Genomic DNA, 25349 nt, shown 5'->3' on the forward strand with positions numbered 1-25349 from the left:
AACCTTAATATTATAGTCCTTAGATATTCTTATAGATCTGACTTTTGGTCTTTTTATATATACACTGGGAGATAACAGCTCTAGGATCTGTCAAGAAATCTCTATAATGCCAGAAGAGTGACAAATCAGAGCTACTGTAATTCTCTTCCCAAAAAACAGAGTGAAATAAATCCACTAAGGTCTTGTTAAATGAAAAAAACAAATATACAGCAGAACCTCAGAGTTACAAACACCTTGGGAATGCAGGTTGTTCGTAACTGAGATAGGTCTGTAATTCTTTAAAAAGTTTACAACTGAACACTGACTTAATACAGCTTTGAAATTTTACTATGCAGAAGAAAAATGCTTTTTTTTTTAGTAGTTTATGTTTAACACAGTACTATACTGTATTTGCTTTTATTTGTGTGTCTGCTACTGCCTCATTGCGTACTTCCAAGTGAGGTGTGTGGTTGACTGGTCAGTTATAAAGTATCTCATAACTGAGGTTCTACTGTACTGTGTTATTCAATATATTAGTCCGAAAAGGAAAATTGTCCAAAATGAAAGCCTGCAGTTCTGTGAGGAAAAAACAAGACCAGCAAGTTCCGTTTAACTAGTTAGAACTTTCTTTTATATTCTCTCTTTTATACGAAATTATTTGCTTTTGCAGCACCTATCCTTTTACAGTAAAATCAATTCAAGCGCGCTAAACAAATTTGATTGGTGCTAAGCACATTGGACATGAAGATTGACAAGATTTTTGTACTTGACAGTCTTCTGGTCTGTTATTTTACATTTATTTGATTAACTGAAATATGAAACATTTGAAAATATGAACCTGAGGTACAAATCTAGATTTTCCATTTTAAATGCTAGCAAAGAGGGAACAAATTAAAGATTATGTTCCCATCTGCTACATTTCTAACTGTTCTGGGTTCAGCCTATTTTATTTGTGCTCTAGAATCACATCCATCTCAGATGATTTGATTCTTGTAAGTGGTTGATTCTTACAAGCAGAACTGCAAAGAATAGATGAAATTGACCCTTTAGACATATACAACATGGAAACAAAACCATACCAGCATTCTAACTGAGCAATATGCTATCATCATCATCATCCAATTGTTTAGCTGGTGCTTTTATTCAAGGCAATTAACACTGTACAGCATGTTACTTTACACAAAGTGTAAGTTAGCAGGGCTATACACCTCTTAAAGATCCAAAGATACAAAATTTTTAAAATGTTTTATGTTTTTTGCAGTTTGAAAGTGCATGACACTGACTTTTATACCATAAACATAAATGTAAAAACAAAATGGACTCAAAGTATTCACCCACGTTAATATTTATTTTGCAGTGTCACCATCTGTCACCAGAGTGGCATGTCTGTGAATGCACAATGCAGAGACAGTCACTGTGATTACAAACTTGTCCAGTGTTCTCTGGATCAATGCACAATCCACAACATTAACCTCCTTTTCAAGGTGATGTAGGAGGTTAAAAATCATTGAAGCCCCTGTATAATAGCCATTTGTCAAAGTTTTCATCACATCTGTCATTTGTATCAAGGATGGGACCATTACCTCATCATCATCTGCCTCTGCACTGTTTTCGGGTTTCACTTCAAACTGGTCTCTGATTTCAGTTCCAGTGTCCTCAGAGACAGGTTGTGTAACAAAAGCATTGTCATTATGTTTATCCACTCTTCCAAATTTGTGTGCATTGAATTCTCTTGGTGGCTCAACAGTTGCTTGGTGCTATGGCCAGACCTCCTTTCTCCCCCACCAATTCCAGATTGTTGAAGGATCGACATCATACTAGGCGTTTGCAAGCATTAGAATGGCATCTAAAAAGACTCATCTTCCTGGCAATTTCCACAGCAGTAGCTTTGTCGTCATCAATGTGGTGCAATACCATGCAAACCATTTGCTTGTGAAAGTATGTTTTGGCAGTTCTGATAATTCCCTGATCACATGGTTGAAGGGTGAAGATTGGGAAAAATTCAAGTCAGATATTCCTCAGTGCTACATCTGTCGTCACATGGGCTGTGCAGTTGTCCACTAGTGTCAACATCTTTTTCCTTTGCTGACCCAACTTTCAATCCCAGTCCTTCAGCCACTCAAATAGGTACCTCATCATCCAGGCAGATGCACTGGCAGCAAAGAGGACTGGAGGATGTCTCACATTTTTAAAACATTGCAAGTTTTGACTTTTCCAGATGATGTAAAAGGTCCTTTTTCTTACCAGTCATGGAACAGTTTACCAGAATAGTAATTCTCTTTAGACTTTTCCTCTTATTGTCTGATTTTAAGGTGAGAATGCCATCAGGCAGGGCTTGAAAATAAATTCCATTTTCATCTGCATTCCAAATGTCTTCAGCAAAGCCACATCTCATTTCAATCCACTTGTTTTCTAATCATTCTTCATGTGACCCAATGTCCAGGTCTTCGAATTCTCCATGCATTTTCTTAAAAACAATCCCCTCTCATTTTTTAAAGTGCTCAAACCAGCCAGAGCGGGCCTTGATGTCAGAAGCACCCAGTGCCACTTCCAGTTCTTCTGCATCACCAACAGTTCACTTGGGGGCATTTCTCTCTGGCATTTTTGATCCACTTTGTAAGTGCTGCCTCCACCCTACGTGATTTGCCTGCTTTTTCCCCCTCTCTCCCTATCTTTGAGACTGAGACAATATAGACCATGGAATGCCCAATTTCTGAGCTGCATCTCTGGCTGGTCTTGGGAAAACGATTGTAGGACTCCAGGTGGTGGTGTTTTTCATCTACAGAAAGTGTCTTTTTCCTGCTAGATCAACTCTCACAAAACTTGACTTTTTTTCCTACACAGGGATTAAACTTTATACACACTACACGCCTAATAATGCGAGATGCGATCAAATTCAAAACAACTTTATTGGCTTATTACATGTCATTGCACTTGATTATCGTATTACATGTAGTCAGCTTGTCCCAAAATGATTCTTATAAGCGGAGTATTTAGCATGGTTAGTATAGGAATGATTTTATCCCAGTAGTTTTGATCACTCTATGCGGTTAAACTGAGTACATTGGTATTTATCATTCATGTTGGCTAAATAATGGAGAGGTTCCATAGTTTCTACGATTTTTTCTTGCTTGCATTGTTCCAGTTTTGTTAATTGGATCTAGACAGATTTCTTTTGAGATGGACCCCCACAAAAAAAGAAACAAAAAACCCAACACCACGCATCTGGCACCTGCAGAACTTTACAGAGAATAGAGTTGCAAAAAGAACCGAGTCTCATGTAAAAATGTGTGAAATTTTGATGAGAGTCCTCATGCTCCATGTAAACTGACAACATGGTAGCTGACTGGAAATGTAGCCTTCCAGAGAGTCCCAAATACCAACAGGAAATAGTATGCTATCATGTATGAGGCATACTGTAGAAGTTCAAGTCATTCTACAACTGCTGCATGCTTTAGGACTACATTAGATGTTTATTTCTCCATGGAGGTTTGGATAGTGTGCTAAACGTCCATATACCAGAAGTTCAGAATGACTGTACCTGAGAAGTCTCTTATTTTCACTGTCTGAGCAAGTGGCAAAGATCTGTCACACTTAGCTGCATTACTGGAGGTCATCTTCAGCTACTTGAACAGCATTCTATCCTTTTTTCAGGAAAGAATCAATAGCAGTGACAAGGAGTGCATTTTCCCCCATGTGGATGCTTGTAGACATTATTGGGTCATTTTATACATTACACCAACCATCTTACACAATGTTACAATTTAGCTCTTCCTCTAATTTTTCCTTTCTTCCACTGCAGCATCCAGCGTGGGAGCTGCAAGCTGAAATGTGTGGAGAAGTATACTCAAGGTGAAATGCTTCAGTCATTTCTTTAAACTGCTAATTTTGTGCCACTTTGAAGTAAAATGTTTACCTAATAGGTTGAAATTTTTCTTATAAAGTTTTCAATTTTATGGAACACCATGGATCTTTACAATTTTGGGGTGCTGAAGATGAAGAGTGTGTGTTTTTGAATTAAGCTGATACTGAAGATAAGTTCCTGTTTGAGGCCTTCCAGTATATCATGGCTCATTTCAACAAGATTGAGCATCAGAAGTATCTCACTTGGAGGATTCAACTCAATCTTTTGTTCTTCCACTTCAAGAGTGGAAGCTACATTCAATTATACATTTGATCTTGAAAAATCTTGGTGATATTCCACACCTTTTGAGAGGACAGAGACTCCTTTCTACATGGATACTTCACTTATACATTTTACTTTTAAATGTCTTTTATTACTTCAGTCCATTCAAATCACTTGTTTCCTTCCAGTTCCTTCACCTTTAATTAAATTCATACTGATTGACAATTCCTATACCCACAATTGCAGCTTTTCACATTCAGTTAGAATGAGATTTGGTACTTACATCGGTATAATTACGCTGCTCAGGGGTGTGGAAAACTCCTGGTGTAGACTGCTGGTGTAGACTCTTAGAGAGGTGGATTAACTATGCCGACAGAAGCAAGTCTCTCGTCAGCATAGTAGTTGATTCACTAAAGCGGTGCAGTTGCACCGCTGTCTGTGGGGACAAGCCCTGAGAATCAGCCATCCTTGTGAATTCAACACTGAATACGTTGAATCAGATAGCTTAAAATAGGCCCAATATAGACAGGTATCTGAAAGTTTCAGTTACCTACAACCCAATCTACCCAGAATAGTTCCCAACTCCATCCACACCCCTCTATTCAATATCTAAACGACAGCACATTTCACTCACTAGCTTCTCCACTCACCATCCATTCACCTTCCCTTCTATGCTCGTTAACAGTTCTATAATTTATTGCTTAAGAGCCATAACAAGCATTTTGATGGTCTCATTCCTCCCTTTATTCTAACAGGTTAAGAGTTTTTATTCACAGTTTCAAGTAAAAATCCTGTTTCTGTCAAACAAAACAACCCCGTAAACTTACAAAAAAAATGAATATGCTTGATAAAACCCATGGTGGGAGGGCTTTCTAAAAAACCACCCTCAGGATTCTTCCAAACTATGGGCATGGGAGACCCAGTTACAGAACAAATGAGGAGTTTTTAGCAAAATAGTAATTTATGAATTAGTTACCATAAAATTAACAACCCAACAGAAGTGCTGAGTTATCAGAGTTCTATATTTAAGCCATGGTTTAGGCAGATAAAGTAGAAAAGGATGGCTAAACTTATTCAGCTCAATTTTAGCAACAAAACCAAGTTAATCACGCTAAAGGATGTGTGTTAAAAAGAATGTGCCTAAACCTAAAGTTTTGGTTCATAAATTAATGTATTATACGCCATTTACATTCTAACTGACAGAGTTAAATGTTAGGGGGTAACCATTTAAGTAAAGGAGAAGCCAAAACACCACAGTAGAGAAACTTATATAATGGTAAGGATTTATCATACAATACACAGATTGTAGTGTTAAGACCGCAACATGTACCAAAAACCTTGTGATTGACATTAACATAAGCTGAGACCCAATAGGAGATAGGTGACATGAACAGGACGTTAAGTTCCCTGCTGAAGTGAATAAAGATGATGTAATGAAGGAAGCAGTAGGGCACTAGTTTTGGAGAGTCTGTATATTATGCAACATTCAGAGCTTTCATAAATTACAGGGGACAACACACCAGTGGACAGAAATAGTAAAGAATCAGAGAATGAAAAACCTGGTGAAAATGTTAAACTAGATTCAACATAGGAAAAATGAAACTTAATATAGCTAGAGAGAAATAATTTAAGGGAAATAAAACTCTGAATGAGTAATGTTGAAAAATGAAAGCAACAGAAGGCCAATGCAACTGAGACACGCCTCTGCCTTTTCATATCATCCTGCTACAACTACATCTGATAAAAGCATTACCTGTTTTGGAAAAAAAAGAGGCCACTCGATCCATCTCATTTTACACATTTAAGGAGAACTTTGCTGCTAATTCCCAGGGAAGTGTTATTGGACCAGTCTGCTGTTACTATTGTTGTGGGGGGGGGGGGGGGGGAAAGGTCTGCTGTAAGAGTCTTGATCCAAAACCCATTGAAGTCAATGGGAGTCCACTAAAACTGTTTTTGGATCAGGCCATAAAGGTGAAATTCACTCCTGTATAGAGGACCACCACAAAGCCTATACATCTCACAAGTCCCCACGTAAGCCCAACTCTGGCTGCCAGGAAGAGAGACTAGAACAAAACAATACCACCATACCTCATGGGAGGACAAGGTATACAACAGGGATCGGCAACCTTTCAGAAGTGGTGTGCCGAGTCTTCATTTATTCACTTTAATTTAAGGTTTTGCATGCCAATAATACATTTTAAAGTTTTTTAGAAGGTCTCTCTCTACAAGTCTATATATTATATATCTAAACTATTGTCGTATGTAAACAAGATTTTCAAGATGTTTACGAAGCTTCATTTAAAATTAAATTAAAATGCTGATCTTATGCTGCCAGCCTGCTCAGCCCATTACCGGCGTGGAATTTCTGTTCCCCTAGGCTGGCAGCGGGTTGAGCGTGGCCTGCGGCCAGGACCCGAGATTGGCAGTGGGCTGAGCGGCTCAACCCGCGGCTGGTCTGGGGTTCTGTCCACCGGCTCCTGCCAGCCAGGGTCCCGGCTGCCGGCCCTGCTCAGCCCGCTGCCAGTCTGGAGTCCTGGCCCTGTCCACATAGAGTAGGTACCTACCTTCTCCCTGGCTCTAGCCATTCTCTTCCTCTCTCTGCACAGAGTTGAGGGTGGGAGTGTGCTGAGAACAGGGCTGGGGGTGAAGGAGCAGGCGGTTTGGGTGTGGAGCGCTTACGTGGGCAGCTCCCATTTGATGTGAGGGGTGCAGGTGGGAATGGGAGGGGGGGTGCGCAGGAGCTCCTGTTTGGTGCTCAGGGTGGGAGTGGAGATGTGTGGGGTGCAAGAGTCAGGGCATGGGGTGTGGGTACGTGCGGGGGGTGTGCTGGAGTCAGGGCAGAGGGCTGGGGGGTGTGGGCTGGGGTCGTGGGAGTGCTCCCAGACCCCTGCCCTGAGCAGCTCACAGCAGGGGCTGGAGGGGATATGCCCTGATTCCACCCCCTTCCCCAAGGTCCCCGGAGTAGAGCACGCTCTGAGGCTCCGCTTTTACCTCTCCCCCTCCATAGCAAGGGCCATCAGTTGATTGGCCACAGGGAGGGAGAGAAGGAGGGGCAGGAACCCAGCATGCTGGGGGAAGAGGCTGGGGGAGGGTGAAGCTTGCCTACCCTGCACGGAGAGACCGGTGGGCGGAAAAGAGTGGGCCAGGCTGGGCAGGATTTTTTAGTGGCATGCTGCTGTCTGCCCAGGTCTGGCAGACAGCAGCATGCCATTAAAAATTGGCTCGCGTGCCGTGTTTGGCTCGCATGCCATAGGTTGCCGACCTCTAGTATAGAGAATTCCCCATTAGAAATCAGGATTACCACCTTCTGGGCTAAATTTAAGACTCCTACATAGAGGTGAACTATCCCTTAGAGAGGGCTAACAAGACCTATATTGCTTATATTATGTAATTTTAGGTTTTCCTATTACAAGGTAAAGCAATCATAAGCAGCATACAATTTACTTTCTGCAGTGTTACTTCCAATTTTGCTTAAATACTGGTTGGTGGAGAGCTATGTGTAGGGGAGGGTAAATGTGGTCGGTGTTGTACAGCGAATGATTAAAAACTAGTGTATCACCACTGATTGTCATTCCACTTTTCTATTTTGGAAGTATTTAAAATACATATATACAAAGGCTAATTAGTTGTACATACCGTTCCTGCAGTATCTAGGATTTCAAGCATACACTGTTGTGCATCTACTTCAACTTGCTGTCAAGGAAACAAATCAGGTTAAAATTTTTCTTCTCAAAACAAGAAAGACTGTCAAATAGGCAACTTGTTTCCCTTTACAATTAATCTAATAATACACAAGACAAAGTAAGGGAAAATAAGATCCTAGCTTTTAATAAGTTTGTGTATGTACTCTGAAAGCAGGAGATACAGGTAAAATTTTTTTCCCAGAAGCCCAAGTGATTTAGGAGCCTAAATATCTTGAAAGCAGTACTTAGGGACTTTTGAAAATGATACCCATATACTAAAGATTATAAATCTTTACAGTCTGCTATAAGCAGAGAACACAGCTAGTTTGTGCTTGGTCCAATGGGCATTCTCAGCAAGCACGTACACTTAATATTTGTGAGGAAAAGCACATATCAAAAGCTAGAAAGTTAAAGTGGCATGTTGATGATCATTAAAAGGGCAATTTGGATCAATGGAGAGGTGGCAGTAGATTACAACATGAAATTATCACTTATCAGTTTGCTTTAAGTGTGCAATAATATGACAGCATCTCTCTCCTTCAAGGTATATGGGGCCATCTCATCTGTCACTCCACCCATGAAGGAGGATTGGCAGAGTTGTTTGCAAATTGATAAGTTTAAGGGAGCTTGCTACTTAGTCTGTATTCTCAAAAAGAAAAGGAGTACTTGTGGCTCCTTAGAGACTAACAAATTTATTTGAGCATAAGCTTTTCACGAAAGCTTATGCTCAAATAAATTTGTTCGTCTCTAAGGAGCCACAAGTACTCCTTTTCTTTTTGAGAATACAGATTAACATGGCTACTACTCTGAAACCTGTCATTAAAGTTTTGGTTCAGAAAGGAAGCCTATTTAAAACTAAGAAGGAAAGATTGTTTTTTCACATTTCGTCCATTTTCTTCTCCCTCTGAAGAGAATAAGGCCTTTTCAGTAGCCACTACTGTACTATGAAGGGATGCTGTTAAGTGGTGTACTCAACAATTTCCTTTATAAGACATCTTGGCTTGAAATCTCAAGTCAACAGTACGTTAAAATAATTTAGATATTGTAGTCATTGAATTCTGAAGTTTTAAAAAGCAGTTTAATACTTGAAGTTCAGACTAATCTGTTTTATGTAAAGCTTTTATTTAATATTACTTAAGATTTAATAAGATTTAATAAGATAACATAACTACAACAATTGCCAAAACAATGCTTTCAAAAGCACAGAAACCACAAAACAAGTTAGAATGTCATTGCTATTGCCCTTGCTTGAAGGAAGTGTATTGATATTGTTCAGACTAAGAACTTCCAGAATCAGATCAATTCAGAGAAGAAATCCATGGGATTCTTAGTCATTCCAGGACCACATGTAGTCAGACAGATGTTAATTTTTGTTATGAAGCCTAGTTGAAAGCCCTCATTAACAGAAGAAGAGATTAATGTGACACCATTTGACCTTTTCATACTTCATAAGAATAACTAGTGGCTTTAGTTTCTTTTGAAAGCTGATCTTTCAAATATATGCAAATGTTAAGTCTACGGTGAGATCTACTGAATAATCTAAATACATGCAGTAAGGAACATTTCACCACCTTTATAATGCTTGCTAGCATTTTTGGTGTAATTTACTGCAGGTGCTTTGAAGTGGTGAGGGTCCAACAGTTACTGGACAGGACCTGAAATTCTTGCCCCTTACTTCCAAGGCTGAGATTAAAAAGGAGTACCAACAAATTGTTTAAAAGATTCTTTTAGATTTTCTGTATACGTAGAGCTAGACCAAATTTCACATGAGTAAAATTTTCCACTACAGTGACTACCTGGTCATCAGGAAAGTAGTAAGTCTGGGATATTCTTCGCGCTCAGTGATTCCCCTTCTATCACCGAGCTAGCACAAAGCCACCAGCTAGCTGCTTCAGTGCCTTGACAATAGGGAGTTGAGGTAGACAACAACAGGGAACAGGTCAGAGGTGAGCCTACCCCCCCAGCTGAAGACAGGACAAGGGATACTCTTGTCACTGCAGTTTGTCTGGATCAGTCTTACCACAACTGGATAAGCTCTCTCTATAACCCCCCCCCCCCCCCATCAAAGGGCATCAAGGTAAGGCTATTTTAATATTTCACTCTAAGTAAAAATAATGAATGGTCTCAAGCAGTTCATTATGGTATAGAGTTTGAGAACCACTGTTTTAGGAGTTCACTAATGCAACCTTGCACTAATTACAAACTCTAGCCGGACTTCCCCAACTTCAACACTAGGCACCAACCCACCTTTGTAGACAGCTTTCAGTAGGAGTCAGATCCTATTCTATTCAATGCCTCCCATGTAGAAATTAAAACATACATTTTCCTTAATTAAAATAAAGGGGTTTTAGCAGTCATGGAAAGGCTTTGAAAATATAGGGAAAAATTTAACAAGGCCTTGAAAATATTAGGTTCAAAAGATAGAACAAATGTGGCATCTAGAGCAAGACAAGCTTTGGGGAGAAGGCTAAGCTTAGAATGTGGTTAATGAGAAAAGATTTCTGTGAAAAGGGGTCTCTAAATTATAGATGAAGTTACAAACTGGTTCTAACAGACAAATAAGGATGTTTTGTGATATATGATTAAAAACTGAAAGTAACCTTTAATATACCAATGTTATCTTGAAGGGGGTCCAATCCTAAAATTGTATCTACTCAGGGACAGGAAAGAGGTCAACCCCAAACTGGTTCTTAGCTAAAGTTAGCAACTGGCAATGACATTACTTATTAGGAGGATATAAACAAGGTGAGCTTTTAAGGGTTCATTGTTAGTAACCGCCTTACCAAGTTGGAGCCAACCAACATGGGTTTGAACACCTTGGGTCTAGTCCGTTTGTAAGTATCTTGATCAAGTACTTCTGTGTTACTGTAGGGTGTAATAATTGCCTGAACTTTTATATATGTTTAGAGCATTCAGGATTGGATTTTATGAAGGAATTTAGGACTGAATGGGTGTTATCATTTATGCACAGTATCATGACATCAAACTTAACACTCCGATATTGCACATTAACTTATTTATAGACAGTAAAATATTTAAGCTTAAATTGCAATATTTGAAAGCTGTACTTGCATTATCTCTTTAGGTAGGCTCTTCAAAAGGTGGTTATGTCATCACCAGAAGCCATATTGATAATCACGTGCTCTGGTTCATTGACTCATGAATATTTCCTCTTCATATATGTCAAATGAGTTAGTGATGTTAGATGTGTTTAATGCTCTTACCATTCAGATTTTATGGTCAAGTATTTGCTAATTTTTTAAAATAGTGTTCATTTTAGAGTTTCAAAAATGATCTTTGTCTTGTATGGTTAGTGTAGCATCACTGTTAATTCATTGCATTACCTTTCTGTAGGAGTCTTCTATCGTAGGATCGTATTTTTCAACAAATATTCCTTGAACAAACTGTACAGTCTGCAACACAAAGAAGTTCCCTTATACAACTTTCTTTATATATTTTGACATTATATAAAGGTCTTAAACACATAATATTGTTCTAAGCGTACATACAATTGCCAAGAGCACGTTCCTATATTTACTGAAGGCAGACATATGTCTCTGTGTAAAATACAGATGTGTAGAATACGTATAAGACAACAGGCAGACATTTCTTCCAGACTGTAAACAAAATGCATTAGAGGTACATCCATGTTCTAACACTTACATGTATTTATCCACCCAAGTTAGGGTGGATAAGTCATTTTTAAAATAGGACTGTTTAGAGCAAATGAGTTCATAATCTATGTCTGAAAGACTAACATTACTATGAAATAGTTATTTACATATCCCGGGGAAAAAGTCAACTTAATACAGTTAGATAGAAACACATGTTGTATAGTTATACAGTTTTCGACACAAATTCAAGAGCTGTTTTGTATGGTCTACAACCTATTTTATTCGTACTATAAATTCAAAATGTGTATCCTGGACTACTAAATGGCTGTCAATATTTTCTAGAACAAGGGTGGCCAACCTGAGCCTGAGGAGGAGCCGGAATTTACCAATGTACATTGCCAAAGAGCCACAGTAATACATCAGTAGCGCCCCCCCCCCCCCCATCAGCTCCCCCCTCCATCCCCACACCTCCCGATCAGCTGTTTTGTGGCATGCAGGAGGCATGGGGGGAAGCAAGGGCACAGCAGGCTCAAGGGAGGGGGCGAGAAGGGGTGGAGTGGGTGCAGGGCCTGTGGCAGAGCCAGGGGTTGAGCAGTGAGCACCCCCCAGCACTTTGGAAATTTGGCGCCTGTAGCGGCAGCCCTGGAGTCAGTGCCTATACAAGGAGCCGCATATTAACTTCTGAAGAGCTGCATGTGGCTCCAGAGCCACAGGTTGGCTACTTTGGTATGGGACTTGTGGATCTTTGACTAAAAAGTCCAGCGGCTAAGAGCATAGGGGCTACCACTCAACGTCAAAACTGCAATAGCAATGCAAGATGATTCCATTACCCATTACCATAAACTCTGGATTCCTTCTATGTCAATGTCAGCTTAAGACAGGTTTGGTGCAAAATTTTCCTTTTAGTGTCTTTTTGCCGGGAAAAAGGTTTTATTTCAGCCAGTAGTCCATGGATGTAAGCTAAAGCACAAAAAAAAGTTGAAATCCTGGAGCCCAGAACATTCATAGTTCCCATGCATGTTGGGAGAGTTAGGGCCCACGGTTCCTAAATTTTTCCATAGCACAAGCCATATTTTAATTAAGGCATGGTCTCATGGACTACCTCCCCTCAAATTCATTGTCATAGCACCCATGGCAATTGCACAAATTGCTTACACAGAAGATCTCAAAGTACATAACACGTTCATAAGATCCCTTCAGATGCCATTTAACACCTGGAAAGGAGACATCAGCATGGTGCAAAAACCCAGTTCCCCACAGACCACCATGAAAGTGCTAGGAAACTTCTGGTTTAGAATATTATGGGTTGCTGTAAGGCAGCTGAACAACTCCTCTGTAGAGACAAATATACTTGAGAAAAAAATTAGTTTCTTTCTAGTGTTTTTGCACATTTATTAGCACTTAAGGACCCAAATGGGATTAAGGCTCCCATTGTAGTAGATATTAATCAAACAAAATACTCTGACAAGGATTTTTTCAATATGAAACATGTTGCATTTATCACAAGTAAATGTCAAAGGAAGGGTGTGATGGACAGGAGCGAGAGGGAATAGTTTCAGTTGGGAGATCTGCGAACCACTGGCATAAGGGACTAACTGAAGGCAAGCTTGCTGATAACTGTCGTTTTTGGTTTTATCACAGCTGGTGTTTGGGGCCCCATGAAAACCACAATCACAGACCTCCCATTTAGTGGCCCCAGAAATGCTCAGATTTTATTCCCTTCTTTGCAAATACAGGGCAATATTTTTAATGCAATATTTCAGGTTTCTTTTGATTCTGAATGGTGGTATGATAATGGCGGACCACATTTTGTCTGGAAAGGACCCGAGACTGGTGAAAACAGTTCACAATTCTACCCCAAAATGCTACATACAGATCTATCTACTCCTTGTTCTCATGTGTATTGGGAAGGGAGGGGGAAGGAAGAGGACTCATGTTTTAGGGCACCAACAAATGACTACTCCATAGAGAATATTTGGAAAGTCAATATTTGTAGCTATTGACAGTCAGAAAGGTCACATGTCAAAGAATGGTAGAAATTTTGCATTTTGGATAATGTGGCTGCTGCAGTTGTTGCTTTATGATTAATGCTATATTTGTTTATGTCACAGAGATTATGGAAGTCACGGAATCTGTGACTTCCAGAGACCCATGACGTTCTCTGCTTCAACCCCAGGGGCTGCAGGACTCTGGAGCTAGCAGCCAGCAGGGCTCTGTCGGGGTTCCAATGACAGGTGACAGCAGGCCCTCTGCAAGGTTCCAGTGACATGTGACAGACTCCTGAGGGGGCCCTCCTCACGGTTCCAGCAACAGGCAACAGCCTCAACGCCTCTGGTGAGCAGCTGAGGGTGTCCCCCCTGCAGCTTCCAGCTGCTGCAGGCAGAGGGGGAACCCCCCAGCCAAAACCATGGTTATGATTTATAAATTCAAGACTCTATATTTGCTAGTATTAAAACCCACCTACCATTTAACAATCCACTCTCCTAGCACATTTAGATTTATTTCTGAAGAGGCAGTCACTCAAGGTATGCTTCCAGTATTATCAGTAGCAAGTTTAACAACTTCAGTAACAGGCCTACTTTAACTTAAATATACCGAAAAGCAACACCCTAAGTGTTCCTCTTTAGGAAGTTCTCACCATCAAGATCTATAATTTAATTTTATTATATATACAACCATTTAACCAATTTGCTATTCAGTTTATATACTCCAGTTCTAGGACTCACTTACGTAGTGTCAAAACCTTCATCCTTGAACTCTTGTTCTTGTTTAAATACCCTTCCAAACTACCTCTTTGAACAGCAGGGTTTCTTTGCACGCGGATATCCAGGTTAAGCCTATCCATAATGAATAGACTTCTGCTCCAAAAAGTGCCTTAGTTCCCCATCAAAAAACTTTAGTCTATACTAGGAACTTATCATAGGTAACACTAGGCCAAAAATATAAATAAATGGGGGGGGGGGGACGACACACACACACAACATGTGAAGAGTAGGAAGCTTTCCTGGGTGAGTACCATCAAATTCTGAAGAATCCAGACCTTCAACACATTTAAGGACAGCACTCCAGTAGGAACCCCAAAACCTTCTGCTTTCCCAGAAGCTAGGGTGGGCAGAAGAGAGGCAAGAGTTCCTCATTTTGGCTCCTTGACAGCCAAAGTAATAACCTCTTTCATATTAGTCTATAGATGGTAGGTCTGTCCTCTGGCTAGAAGATGTCTGGTACATTTTCCAAGATCTGGGCATGCATGCATAAGCAGGCATGAAAGGACAGAGAACAGAAACAATAAAGTATACTGAGCTTTATGGAACATCAAGGGACAGCCCTCAGAAAGATGCAGCATGATACATCATAGATAAAGAAATGGGAGCACAGCAAAGAAATAAGGTATAATCAATGCAAGGGATGCACTAAGTAGGAGTTTCAGGGTAACCACACCTTTTTTGCCTCTTCCCCTCCCTCCTTCCCCCCCAGGTCCACTCCAGGAGCACTCAGTTAGATCTCCAGCCATTACTTTGTCCCAGGGCAAGGACCTTACCTGCTTGGAGCTCTGTCCCCAAGGGGTATGAACAGTGTATTGCCAGCAATTACAAGTTACCACACAGCTCTAAGCAAGCACATTTATTCTTAAGGTAAAAACATTACAGAAAACATAATAAAAACAAACATTTTAAATCACACATTAAACATACTAGTAGTCACCCACCCGTGTTATGGGGCCCTAGAAGCCAAAGTCTTGCTAACCCTTTTGCAAGGGTTCCCTCCCGGACAGAAGGCCCTGTTTGCTGAATCAAAAAGAAGTTCCTGAGTCAGTTTAAACACAGCCTTTACATGCCAAAAGCTCTTTCTGTTGGTCTCTGGAAAACCCAGTTTAAACCAGTATATGTAAGCTTCCCCGAGGGGGCAATAGCTCTCTGGAGGAGTTTAAGATGAGTCACTCAGGTTGTTATCACCTTCCACTGTTCTTAGTTCCTAATAATGCTGTAGCAATCCTCCCCCACATAGAGTTATATACAATCCTGGCCTACCTTGATATATAAACAGATTCATAAACTTAGCACAATATGTTGCCTTAAAGTTACTGCATGCAGTTGTGATATCTGTCACAGAGCTGCAAATACTGTAGAGTGAATATATTTTTCAAAAAGTTTCACCAGTGTTCAATGAATGTGTGACATATCCAATGTTTTCTCCAACCTGCTCTGTAGCCAATTTCTTCCTCCAACTTCCCCCAAGAACTAATTCTACGCCTGATTTCCTGCATAATCTTGTCTCCATTACATTGTCTGCTCATTTTCTTTTACTCTATGCTCTTCCCAATCTCATCTCACTGCTTTGCTTTCTAGGTTTGAGACCCACGTAACCCAGGGGATGCCAGACCTAAATTCTGTGGTGCTCTGGTGCAGCAGACTGAAGATTTTGCAACAGCTTTACTTTAAATTGAAAAGTCAAAGTACCAATCGTATTACTCATTTTCATATCAAGTTTATTAACTTTGGCTGACACTGGACAGGATACTGCATGCACAACTGATTTCCCTGGAGGGGAAATTCAACTTTCAATAATTTGGGAAATAAGACTATAAGCACTTCAGGATGGATTTTTTTAAAAAAACAGTGTTGAACACCTGTATCAAAGTATGCAACAACGTCAGAACATTCAGATATTAGGTGTTGATGGAGTTTAGACTTGCTAGCAAGATGAAGCCACCGTTAGTAATTACCCAGAACTTGAACATAAATGTGCATGTCTCCCTACCAAGAAGGGGCGGACATTTAAAACAGTGTGATTGACAGGAATCTGGAGACCTCGGTTCTACTTTGGCTTTTACTAGCCTTCCCCTCTGTAACTCAGTTTCCCATCTGTAAAATGGGGATAATGACATTTACTCATCTCTGCAGAGTGCTCCGATATTCGGGTGAAAAGCGCTTTGTAAGATCTAAATATTTTTCTGCAAGTGATTGTGAGTGGCAGAGTTTGACAGAACAAAACTTGCTAGCAAGTAATCGCTGCCCCAAAGAGCAATCTACTGGTGGCCTGCAACTCCAGAAAGCAGATCCATCAGTGTCCCATCCTTGGTCCTACAGGTTTTTTTCCTCCCTCCAGCTGTGATAAAATAGAATCCCTTATATGTGCGATTGATAGCTGAGGACTCCTAAAGTGGAGATGGAATATGTATGTGTGTGTGTGTGTGTGTGATCTGCACTGACAATCTTGAAGAACCACAGTTACCGTAGGGAAAGTAGCAGGTCTCTTCTTCCTGAATGCGTCAGCGTACACCCCACTGTAGATGCGTAACAAGCAGTATCCTGCTCATGATGGTAGCAGTGAGGAGTACCTGCTCTGTTAGTTAAAAGGTGATTTCAGAACTGCTCTCCTGAACTTAGCAGCCAGGTCCAAAGCCAAGTCCAAAGCTTAATGCTTGACAGTCAGTGAGTTACTCCAGGTCAAGGAGAGAGCTTTGCAGATTTCTATCAGCACATTTTTGAAGCAGGAGAAGGATGCCACTTGAGCTTTGGTGAAGTGAGTCTTAATGTTCGGTGGGAGAGGTGTAGTAGCCAGATAGGAATGAGACATGTTATCTATTTCAATATTCTCTGTGAAGAGATGGCCTGAACACATGGCTATAGCCAGAAACAGATGGGGACAGTCTGAACGGTTTAGTGTCGTCAACATAATAGCACAAAGTCCTGGAGACACTGAATGGGTGCACAGTTTTTTCCCCCGATGCAGTGTGAGATAGAGAAATGAGGACTTAGTGCTACCTTATGCCGGTCCTCTGGAATATCATAAGGGGAGTTTTAGCCATAAGTGCTTCAGGCTTGCTCACTTTTCTGGCTAAAGTGATAGCCACTAGAACACCTTCAAAAGAACATTCCAAAAGAGATTCAGAGGGAGGCTCCATGAGTCTAAGGAGGACTTTGTTGAGGTTCCTGGTGGGAAGAGGGTCTCTGGTGAGTAAGCATGCAATAGGTCGAGAAACTTAGATAACCATTAGGCAAGAAAAGAGAGCATGACTATACAGGAGGATGGGAAGCTGAAGTTGCTGACCGTAGCAAAACTTAATGAAAGACTGTTTTACGTGCAATAGATAGCATAGAATCTGTTTTCAAAGGTTGGTCTGGACCCAGTCTATTTTGGGCTGCCCATATCAAGAACCTCTTTAATTTTAGGATATGTAGGCAGCAGTCATGGTGTGTGGTATTCAGCTAACCTCACTGACAGGTGCACTGACTTCAAGTCTGGATGCAGTATCTGGCCACAGTGCTGTGAGATTAGATCCGGGCAGTCTGTGACTGAGACAGGTTGATGAACAGATATTTGTAGAAGATCTGTCAACCAAAACGCTCTCTACCAGTAGGGAAGCATAAGCATGGTTGTGGTTGTATCATTTGATTTTGACTTTACCCTGGAAATTGATGGAAAAGCATATAGAAGACCTTGTGACCACTACAAAAGAAAGGTGTCAAGTAATGACCCCAACCTCACACCTCCTCTGAACAAGAGTTCTGACACCTAGCACTGAACAAGTATACCACCAGGATCTGCCAACACAGGAATATTGGCATGTCAAGGTTCCTTCCCCACTATGAACTCTAGGGTACAGATGTGGGGACCTGCATGAAAGACCCCCTAATTTTATTCTTACTAGCTTAGGTTAAACGCTGCCACCACCAAAGTGTTACACAAAGAACAGGGGAAGTGCCCACTTGGAAACGTCTCCCCTGCAAAATATCCCCCCTCAAGCACTACACCCCCTTTCCTGGGGAAGGCTTGATTAAAAATCCTCACCAATTTGCATAGGTGAACACAGACCCAAACCCTTGGATCTTAAGAACAATAAAAAAGCAATCAGGTTCTTAAAAGAATTTTAATTAAAGAAAAAGTAAAAGAATCACCTCTGTAAAATCAGGATGGTAAATACCTTACAGGGTAATCGGATTCAAAATAGAGAATCCCTCTAGGCAAAACCTTAAGTTACAAAAAGACACAAACAGGAATACACATCCCATTCAGCACAACTTATTTTATATCAGCCATTTAAACAAAACAGAATCTAACGCATATCTAACTAGATTGCTTACTAACTCTTTACAGGAGTTCTGACCTACATTCCTGCTCTGGTCCCAGCAGAAGCATCATACAGTCAGAAAGAACCTTTGTTCCCCCTCCCTCCAGCTTTGAAAGTATCTTGTCTCCTCATTGGTCATTTTGGTCAGGTGCCAGTGAGGTTATCTTAGCTTCTTAACCCTTTACGGTGAAAGGTTTTTTTCCTCTGGCCAGGAGGGATTTAAAGGTGTTTACCCTTCCCTTTATGTTTATGACATGGCGCTATGACTGATCTCTACAGTGACCACTTGAGTGGTACTAGATTGTCTGTTCAGGAAGTCTGCCAGGTTGTTGCTGACTCCCGGGAGGTGAAAAGCCGCCCAGTTATTCTGTTCTGGTGGCATCATGCTCCGAGTTAGATAGCTTCCAGACATAAGAGAAATGAGTGCATGCTTCCTTGCACGTTGCCAGTCAGAATCTGCATGGTGGATTTTTGAAAAATAGGCAGGAAAGCTATGTAGATTAGCCTGATGGCTTAGAGCTGCAAGACACTGATGTGGAAGAGTCTCAGGTCTTATGGGGACCAGTTCCCTTGCATATGCAGGTTGTCCAGGTGGGCTCCCTGTCCCATTTTTGGGTTCCTTCCACCATGTCAGTCCTATTTAGCATTTTGCTAGGAAATAGACTTATCCGAGTTAGAGCTGGAATGGCCATAAGTCAGTGGTCTCCAACCTTTTTACGCCCAAGATCACTTTAAATTTAAGGGCAACCCAGAATTTACCCTGCCCCTTCCCCAAGGCCCCGCTCTCTCCACCCCTCCCCCTTCCATTGCCTGCTCTCCCCCACCCTCACTCACACACACCAGGCTGGGGCAGAGGGTTGGGGTTCGGGGGTGGGCTCTGGCTGGGGCCAAGGGATTTGCAGTGTGGGAGGGGGCTCTGGGCTGAGCCTGGGACAGGGGGTTGGGGTGCAGGAGAAGGTGAGGGGTGCAAGCTCTAGGAGCGAGTTTGGGTGCAGGAGGGGGCTCCGGGCTGGGGCAGAGTGATGGGGTATAGAAGAGAGTTTGGGGCGCTGGGAGGATCAGGGTGGTGCTTGGGGTGCAGGATGGAGTACTGGCTCTGGGAGGGGGTCAGAGTGGGGCTTGGGGTGCAGGCTCTGGGAGGGGGCTCAGGAATGGGGTGCAGTCTCCCGCCGGGCAGCACTTACCTCCGGCAGCTCCTGGTTAGCAGCACGCACAATAAGGCTAAGGCAGGCTCCCTGCCTACCCTGGCCCTACACTGCTCCCAGAAGGGGCCAATACACCCCTCTTGCCCCAGGAGGGGGATGACAATTGGCTCCACGCACTGCCCCTCTCTGCAAGCACCGCCCCCCACAGCTCTTTTGGCCAATGGGAGGTGCGGGAATGGTGTTTGCAGGCAGGAACAGAGTGCGGAGGCAGACCCCTGCCCCTTCTCCCTGCCCCCAGGGCTGCACTGGCCGCTTCTGGGAGCAGTGTGGGGTCAGGGGAGGCAGCAAGTCTGCCTTAGTGGCAGCCATGCTGCACTGCAGGAGATCGCGATCGACTGGCTGGTGACCACTGCCATAGGTGAAGTCTAGCAAGCAACATTACGTGTGAGCATGCTGACATATGGCTTAGCAGCCCCAAACACAGGTACCATCATTGTTGGGTTTACTTTTATCTAGAATAATAGCTAATGCATTCACAAGACCGTCTTTGGCAAGGTACACTCACTGACCTGGAATCAATCAGTGTTCACACTCTTATCTAAGAGGCTAACGGCTTATTTTTCTTAGTTCACGAAAAAACCCAGTTGAAAGAACAGGCTAGGTTTGCTACTATCTCCTGCTGAGAACTGTCCTTGAGCCAATTTGATGTGGAAGGAGACAGAATGATAGAGACAAGTGTTTCCATTCTGAATCTGAGATGGTGTAAGTATTTGTGAGTCTCTCAGATCTAGGAGAGGATAGAGAATCCCCTTCTTCACTGAGACAAGGAAATATTTGAGTAGAAGCCTCTTCCTCTGTACTTCATAGGTACCTCTCAGAGCTCCCAGACAAAGCAATGACACCACTTCTAATTGTAACAGGCTCTTGTGAGATGGGTCCCTGAAAAGGGAAGGGGATAGGTACATGATTAAGGAGTGGAAATGTATAGCGTAGCCCTGGGAGATGTTCAATGCCCATTTGTCAGCTATGATGGCCACCCAGGCCTAGTGGAAATGGAATGTCTCCAGAAGGGATATGGATCCCTCCAGGACAAATCTCAGGCCCTTACTGGGCTCAGTCACACCACCAGGAAAGAGGTCACCATGGCATCTCTTTTCTACCAGGCCATTCCAGTTCTGATTGAGGACACAGAGGCTCTGTCCTTAGAGTAATGTTGGATCTCTTCTTTTTGTAATTTTCCTTAGTGCCTGGAGCAATGTTTGAATATCTGGCTTTGATTCAGTGACACTTCTATAGTGAGAAGTGCTGGCTTTGCTGCCTGGGCAGCTGGTGACTTTGAGGGGGTTGGCTAGTCATTAGTGCCAGCTCTGATGGCATCCTTTTCACCTTCTTTCTACTGCCCAATTCCAATGTATAACCTGTGCTTGACTTGAGGGAGCACTGGCTGATATTGGCTTATCTGGTGTCGCTCTGGGAGCGACCATAACCTCTAGGTCTCAAGTGACCCATAAGGACTGCCCTAGCAGATATAGCTTGAGCTGCACATCCCTGGATTTGCAGGTGCTGGAGAAAGAACACTTGCACGCAGAGGCCTCTCTGGGATGTGGCTCTACCAGAAGCAAAAGAGGCACTGGCTATGTCCATCCTTGACAGGGATCAGTCAGTCACAGGACAGGCAGGGTATGAAACCTGAAAGTCTGGACTTTGCCATAAGGCATGGTGGTTAGTATTAAGCACCCACCCTGCTGTACACAGCAGAAGGTGGTTTACAGTTTTTCAGAGCATCTAATTTGATGGGAGCATGAAAATGAAAATTTCTTCACAAAGTTGGTTTAAAAATGGTTTCAAAGTTTCTACAGAGTAGCAGGTTGGACATTTGCTAAATTGTTTTGTTGCCATGAGCAGCAAGACTGAACTGAGGCAGGATTCCAGTTGACTGTCCTTTATGAATATAAGGAGACAAGTAGCCCCAGACACTGCTATTCAAAGGTCTCTGATCTTCGATACATGTGCACCTACAATGGGATACACACACAGAACTATAGTTTAAAATACAAACAAGCTCCTGAACAGATTTAATATCAAGTTGCTCAAAATTGTACCTTTTTGAATTTTTACATCAATCATCAAAGCAAAAGCAGGCAAGTTATAAGCCACCTCAAATACAGGGTTCATAATGAAGACACTGATTTAATGCCTATTGCAGTTAAGATTATTAGAACATTTTAGGCAAATTAAGTGCAAATATAGATTCACCAACAAAAAGTCAATCACTTCATTTATCGACAGGCATAAATCCAAGAGATATTCCAAATCTGCACTAATGGTAAAAACAAATCTGATTTTACGAAACTGTACATCACCCTAGACTTACATATGCTGCACTGTACCACTCATACAACATTATTTAACACTAATTTAACCCAAACTGAGAGCAAACCAGGACAATTTCTATACTCAGATGCATAAAAAATAAGTCCCTGCAAATGGCCTCATTCTCCGACTATGGCTAAAACGGTATGACTGCACACCAATACTAAATATAGAAATATGGTTGGCCAGAATAAATTAGGAAGTGGAGAGACTTACTACTTTTATCAGATTAACAACCAAGCAAAAGTGGGCAAAATTGAATGAACTGAAAAAGTGAGATTAAATTTTACAAAACCAGTATGTATACGTACTGTAACCCAAGTATGCTGTTTCAACTTCGCTGTACTAGGTTTTGTATTTGTTGCCCTTAGAACTGTTGACCATACAGATTAAGTATTATGTTTCTCCAATTAGTAATTCAAATGAAATTGCAGCAACAAAAATACTGTCTAAATCAGTGGTGTTATGCATTCTGTGGCAAGGGCCAAATTACTTCTTCATTTAAGAGTCCAGGAATAGAGTGGACTGGCAAAAGGCAATATTTGTGGTCTTGTCCAACTTCAGAACATGCCTTCTTAGCCAGGTTAAGTATCACATTTACTTAAACATTTGAAACCTTCCTTCCTCTGTCCATTAACTCACTCTCTGTGTAACCCTCCTGCTCCTCCCTACCCCCAAGCACTTTGGGAATCCCATCACTACTTCAACACTTCCTCTTCCATCTGAAGAAATCCTTTCCCCTTCTCCCCATCCCATCTTTGGGGAAATATACTCCATTTCTCTACCGCTGCAGAATTCCCTTCCTTCCTCAACTCTGGACATTTGGAGAGAGTAAGTAATGAACAGAAGCATCCTCTTTCCTCAGCCTGGTCTCACGAGGCTCAATGGTGGCAGCAGCAGCAAGAGCCAAGAGAAAGCAGAAGCCCAACCCTGCAGGCTCAGCTACGGTGGTAGTGAGGTGGAGGGAGGGTAGGGAGAGGCTCAAAAATAGGCCACTCCAAGACTCTGTTGCGGCACTGGGTGGAATGGCTTTGGTACCAGTGCCCAATCAGGCATGAACTCCTCAGTAAGTTTTCCAGAGCAGTATATTTCCTCACTATACTGGTGAATGTAACCAAGACAATATCAGGGTGGGGGAGAACAAAACAAAAACAAAACAAAAACACCGCACCACCATTGTCTCAGTAGCTAGCACAGTCATCCAATGAACTGGGAACTGACCTGACCAGAATCTGTTCCACTTCCACCCCTGTAACTGACCAAATATGAGTGACCTTTGATAAGTTATTTCACCTTGATAGCCTCAGTTTCTCACCTGTGCAGTAGAGATGTACTTTCCTTCCTTTGCAAAACATTGAAAGCTATGGCTAAAAAGCACTATGACTGCGAAGTATCAGCAAAACCAGACATAGATAAAGTAAAACTTAGATCTTAGACATATTTCAGGCTTAATCTTCAAGTTGATGAGATCAGAAAGAATGTGTTCCTAAGGGTCTGATTTCCAGCAGTTTGGCAAGTGTACATTCATGCACGCAAATGGGCACCAGATACTGGATGTGCATGCACAAAGCCCAAGCTTGCCTATATACATGGGGAGGTGAGTGTCTATATCTAGCCGTGCACATGCTAGTCATTAGTTTCCATGCACATATGGAAGTGTGCATGAAAGTACACCTACCTACTAACTAAAAATAAGGTCTCAAGTCAGTAGAAAAAGAAAAGTCTAAACTGCTTCAAAAGAGGTTAGTTACAGTAGTTAAAGGAATACCACTTACCAGAGCAGACTTTCCAACACCTCCTGATCCAAGAACAACTAGCTTGTATTCACGCATGGTGAAAGTGTTAAGTCACCCCCTTGATACCTAAAATACACAATAAAAAAAATTAGATCCCAAACTTCTGCTAAAGGACAACCACATTACAAGAATGTAAGTATATTACAGTGTTAATGTATTGTAACTATGCCTACAGCTACGTATCTATCGGATGTTCACTGTTTGAGAAAACTAATTTTAACACTAATTTAATATCGGCTGATAACTGCAGGATACCTACTACTACATGAACTAAGGCAGGCATAATCTAAGCAAGCTGCCTCTTGATTTACTATACAATATGGAAACACCAGACCCTAACTGGCAGTCATAACCTGTACTCAGGATTACTATTAATAGCAGCAATTCTACTTATCCACCAATTTAAAAAGTATGCCTCCCGAATACTTTCCTCATTGCCAGAACAGTTAAATTTATACCATTTTGAAAACTGTTTCTAGTTCAATACCAAAAGGATCACACTATGTATCTCTGCATGTGCTGCCTGCACTAAGATCCATTACAAAATATTTCAGCCTTGTGAGTACAACTAATTATATATCAATAACTAGTTTTTCCACTCTGTAAAAAGAGCTTGTGGCTTTTACTGCACTGCCTAGGGTTAGAATGTCTTTATCTTGCTCAAGGTCTCCACCGTTGTGTCCACTGGTTTACTGAACAGTTAAATTCTCTCCCAAGTATTTGGAAGCAGCCAGCAATTTTCTTTACCTACACACAGGCTTTCCAATAATGGAGGCACATATACATACGGGACACTTTTCACAGACTAAGTCAGAAGGGACCATTAGATCATTTAATCTGATCCTGTACAACACAAGCCTGTTCTTTGAGAATTTCATCCAGTTACTCCTGTGAACCAAACAACTTCCCTTGGTAGTTTGTGCCAATGGTTAATCAAAAAATTGGTATCTTGCTTCTAATTTGAATTTGTCTGCCTTTAACTTCTAAATATTGGTCTTGTTATACCTTTCTGATAGATACAGCAGACCTCTAGTATCTCTCGCTCCGTGAGGGAACCTGCACACTTAATTATAGTCACCTCCTGATTTTTTTTTTTTAATTTTTTTTTGAAGCACTAAACAGACTGAGCATCTTCAGTCTCTCACTGCAAGACTTTTTTCAGCCCTCAAAAAATGTGGTTATTCTCTGCACCCTCTCCAGTTTTTCAACATCCTTATAAAAATGTTGACTCCAGAACTGGATTCAATATTCAGGATCTCTCTCACCATTACCATATGCAGAGATAATAGGAATAAGGAAGGTTACTTTTAATTACTTCCCTACTTATACATCCAAGGACCACATTAGCCTGTTTTTGCTACTGCACTGCTGGGGCCCTACCAAATTCATGGTCCATTTTGGTCAATTTCACGGTCAGAGGATTTTAAAAATTGTAAATTTCATTTCAGCTATTTAAATCTGAAATTTCATGGTATTGTAATTGTAGGGGGTCCTGACCCAAAAAGGAGTTGCAGGGTGTAGTGTTGCAAGGTTATTGTAGGGGGAGGGTTGTGATACAGCT

General features: G+C 41.6%; 1 protein-coding gene across 1 annotated transcript in view; it reads right to left on the minus strand.

The window, feature by feature from the left end:
* RAP1B (RAP1B, member of RAS oncogene family) overlaps positions 1 to 25349 on the minus strand; it is a 75877-nt gene that overhangs the window by 13605 nt on the left and 36923 nt on the right. The window contains exons 2-4 of the mRNA XM_084650165.1: positions 23768 to 23854; positions 11133 to 11201; positions 7742 to 7798 (exon numbers count right to left, since the gene is read on the minus strand). Of these exons, the coding sequence (XP_084506291.1) occupies positions 7742 to 7798; positions 11133 to 11201; positions 23768 to 23824 (183 nt within the window). The 5' untranslated portion in view covers positions 23825 to 23854. The remainder of the gene's footprint in view (positions 1 to 7741; positions 7799 to 11132; positions 11202 to 23767; positions 23855 to 25349) is intronic.

The sequence above is a fragment of the Lepidochelys olivacea genome (genome assembly GCF_965140295.1).
Source record: "Lepidochelys olivacea isolate rLepOli2 genome assembly, chromosome: 1".
Lineage (NCBI taxonomy): Eukaryota > Metazoa > Chordata > Testudines > Cheloniidae > Lepidochelys > Lepidochelys olivacea.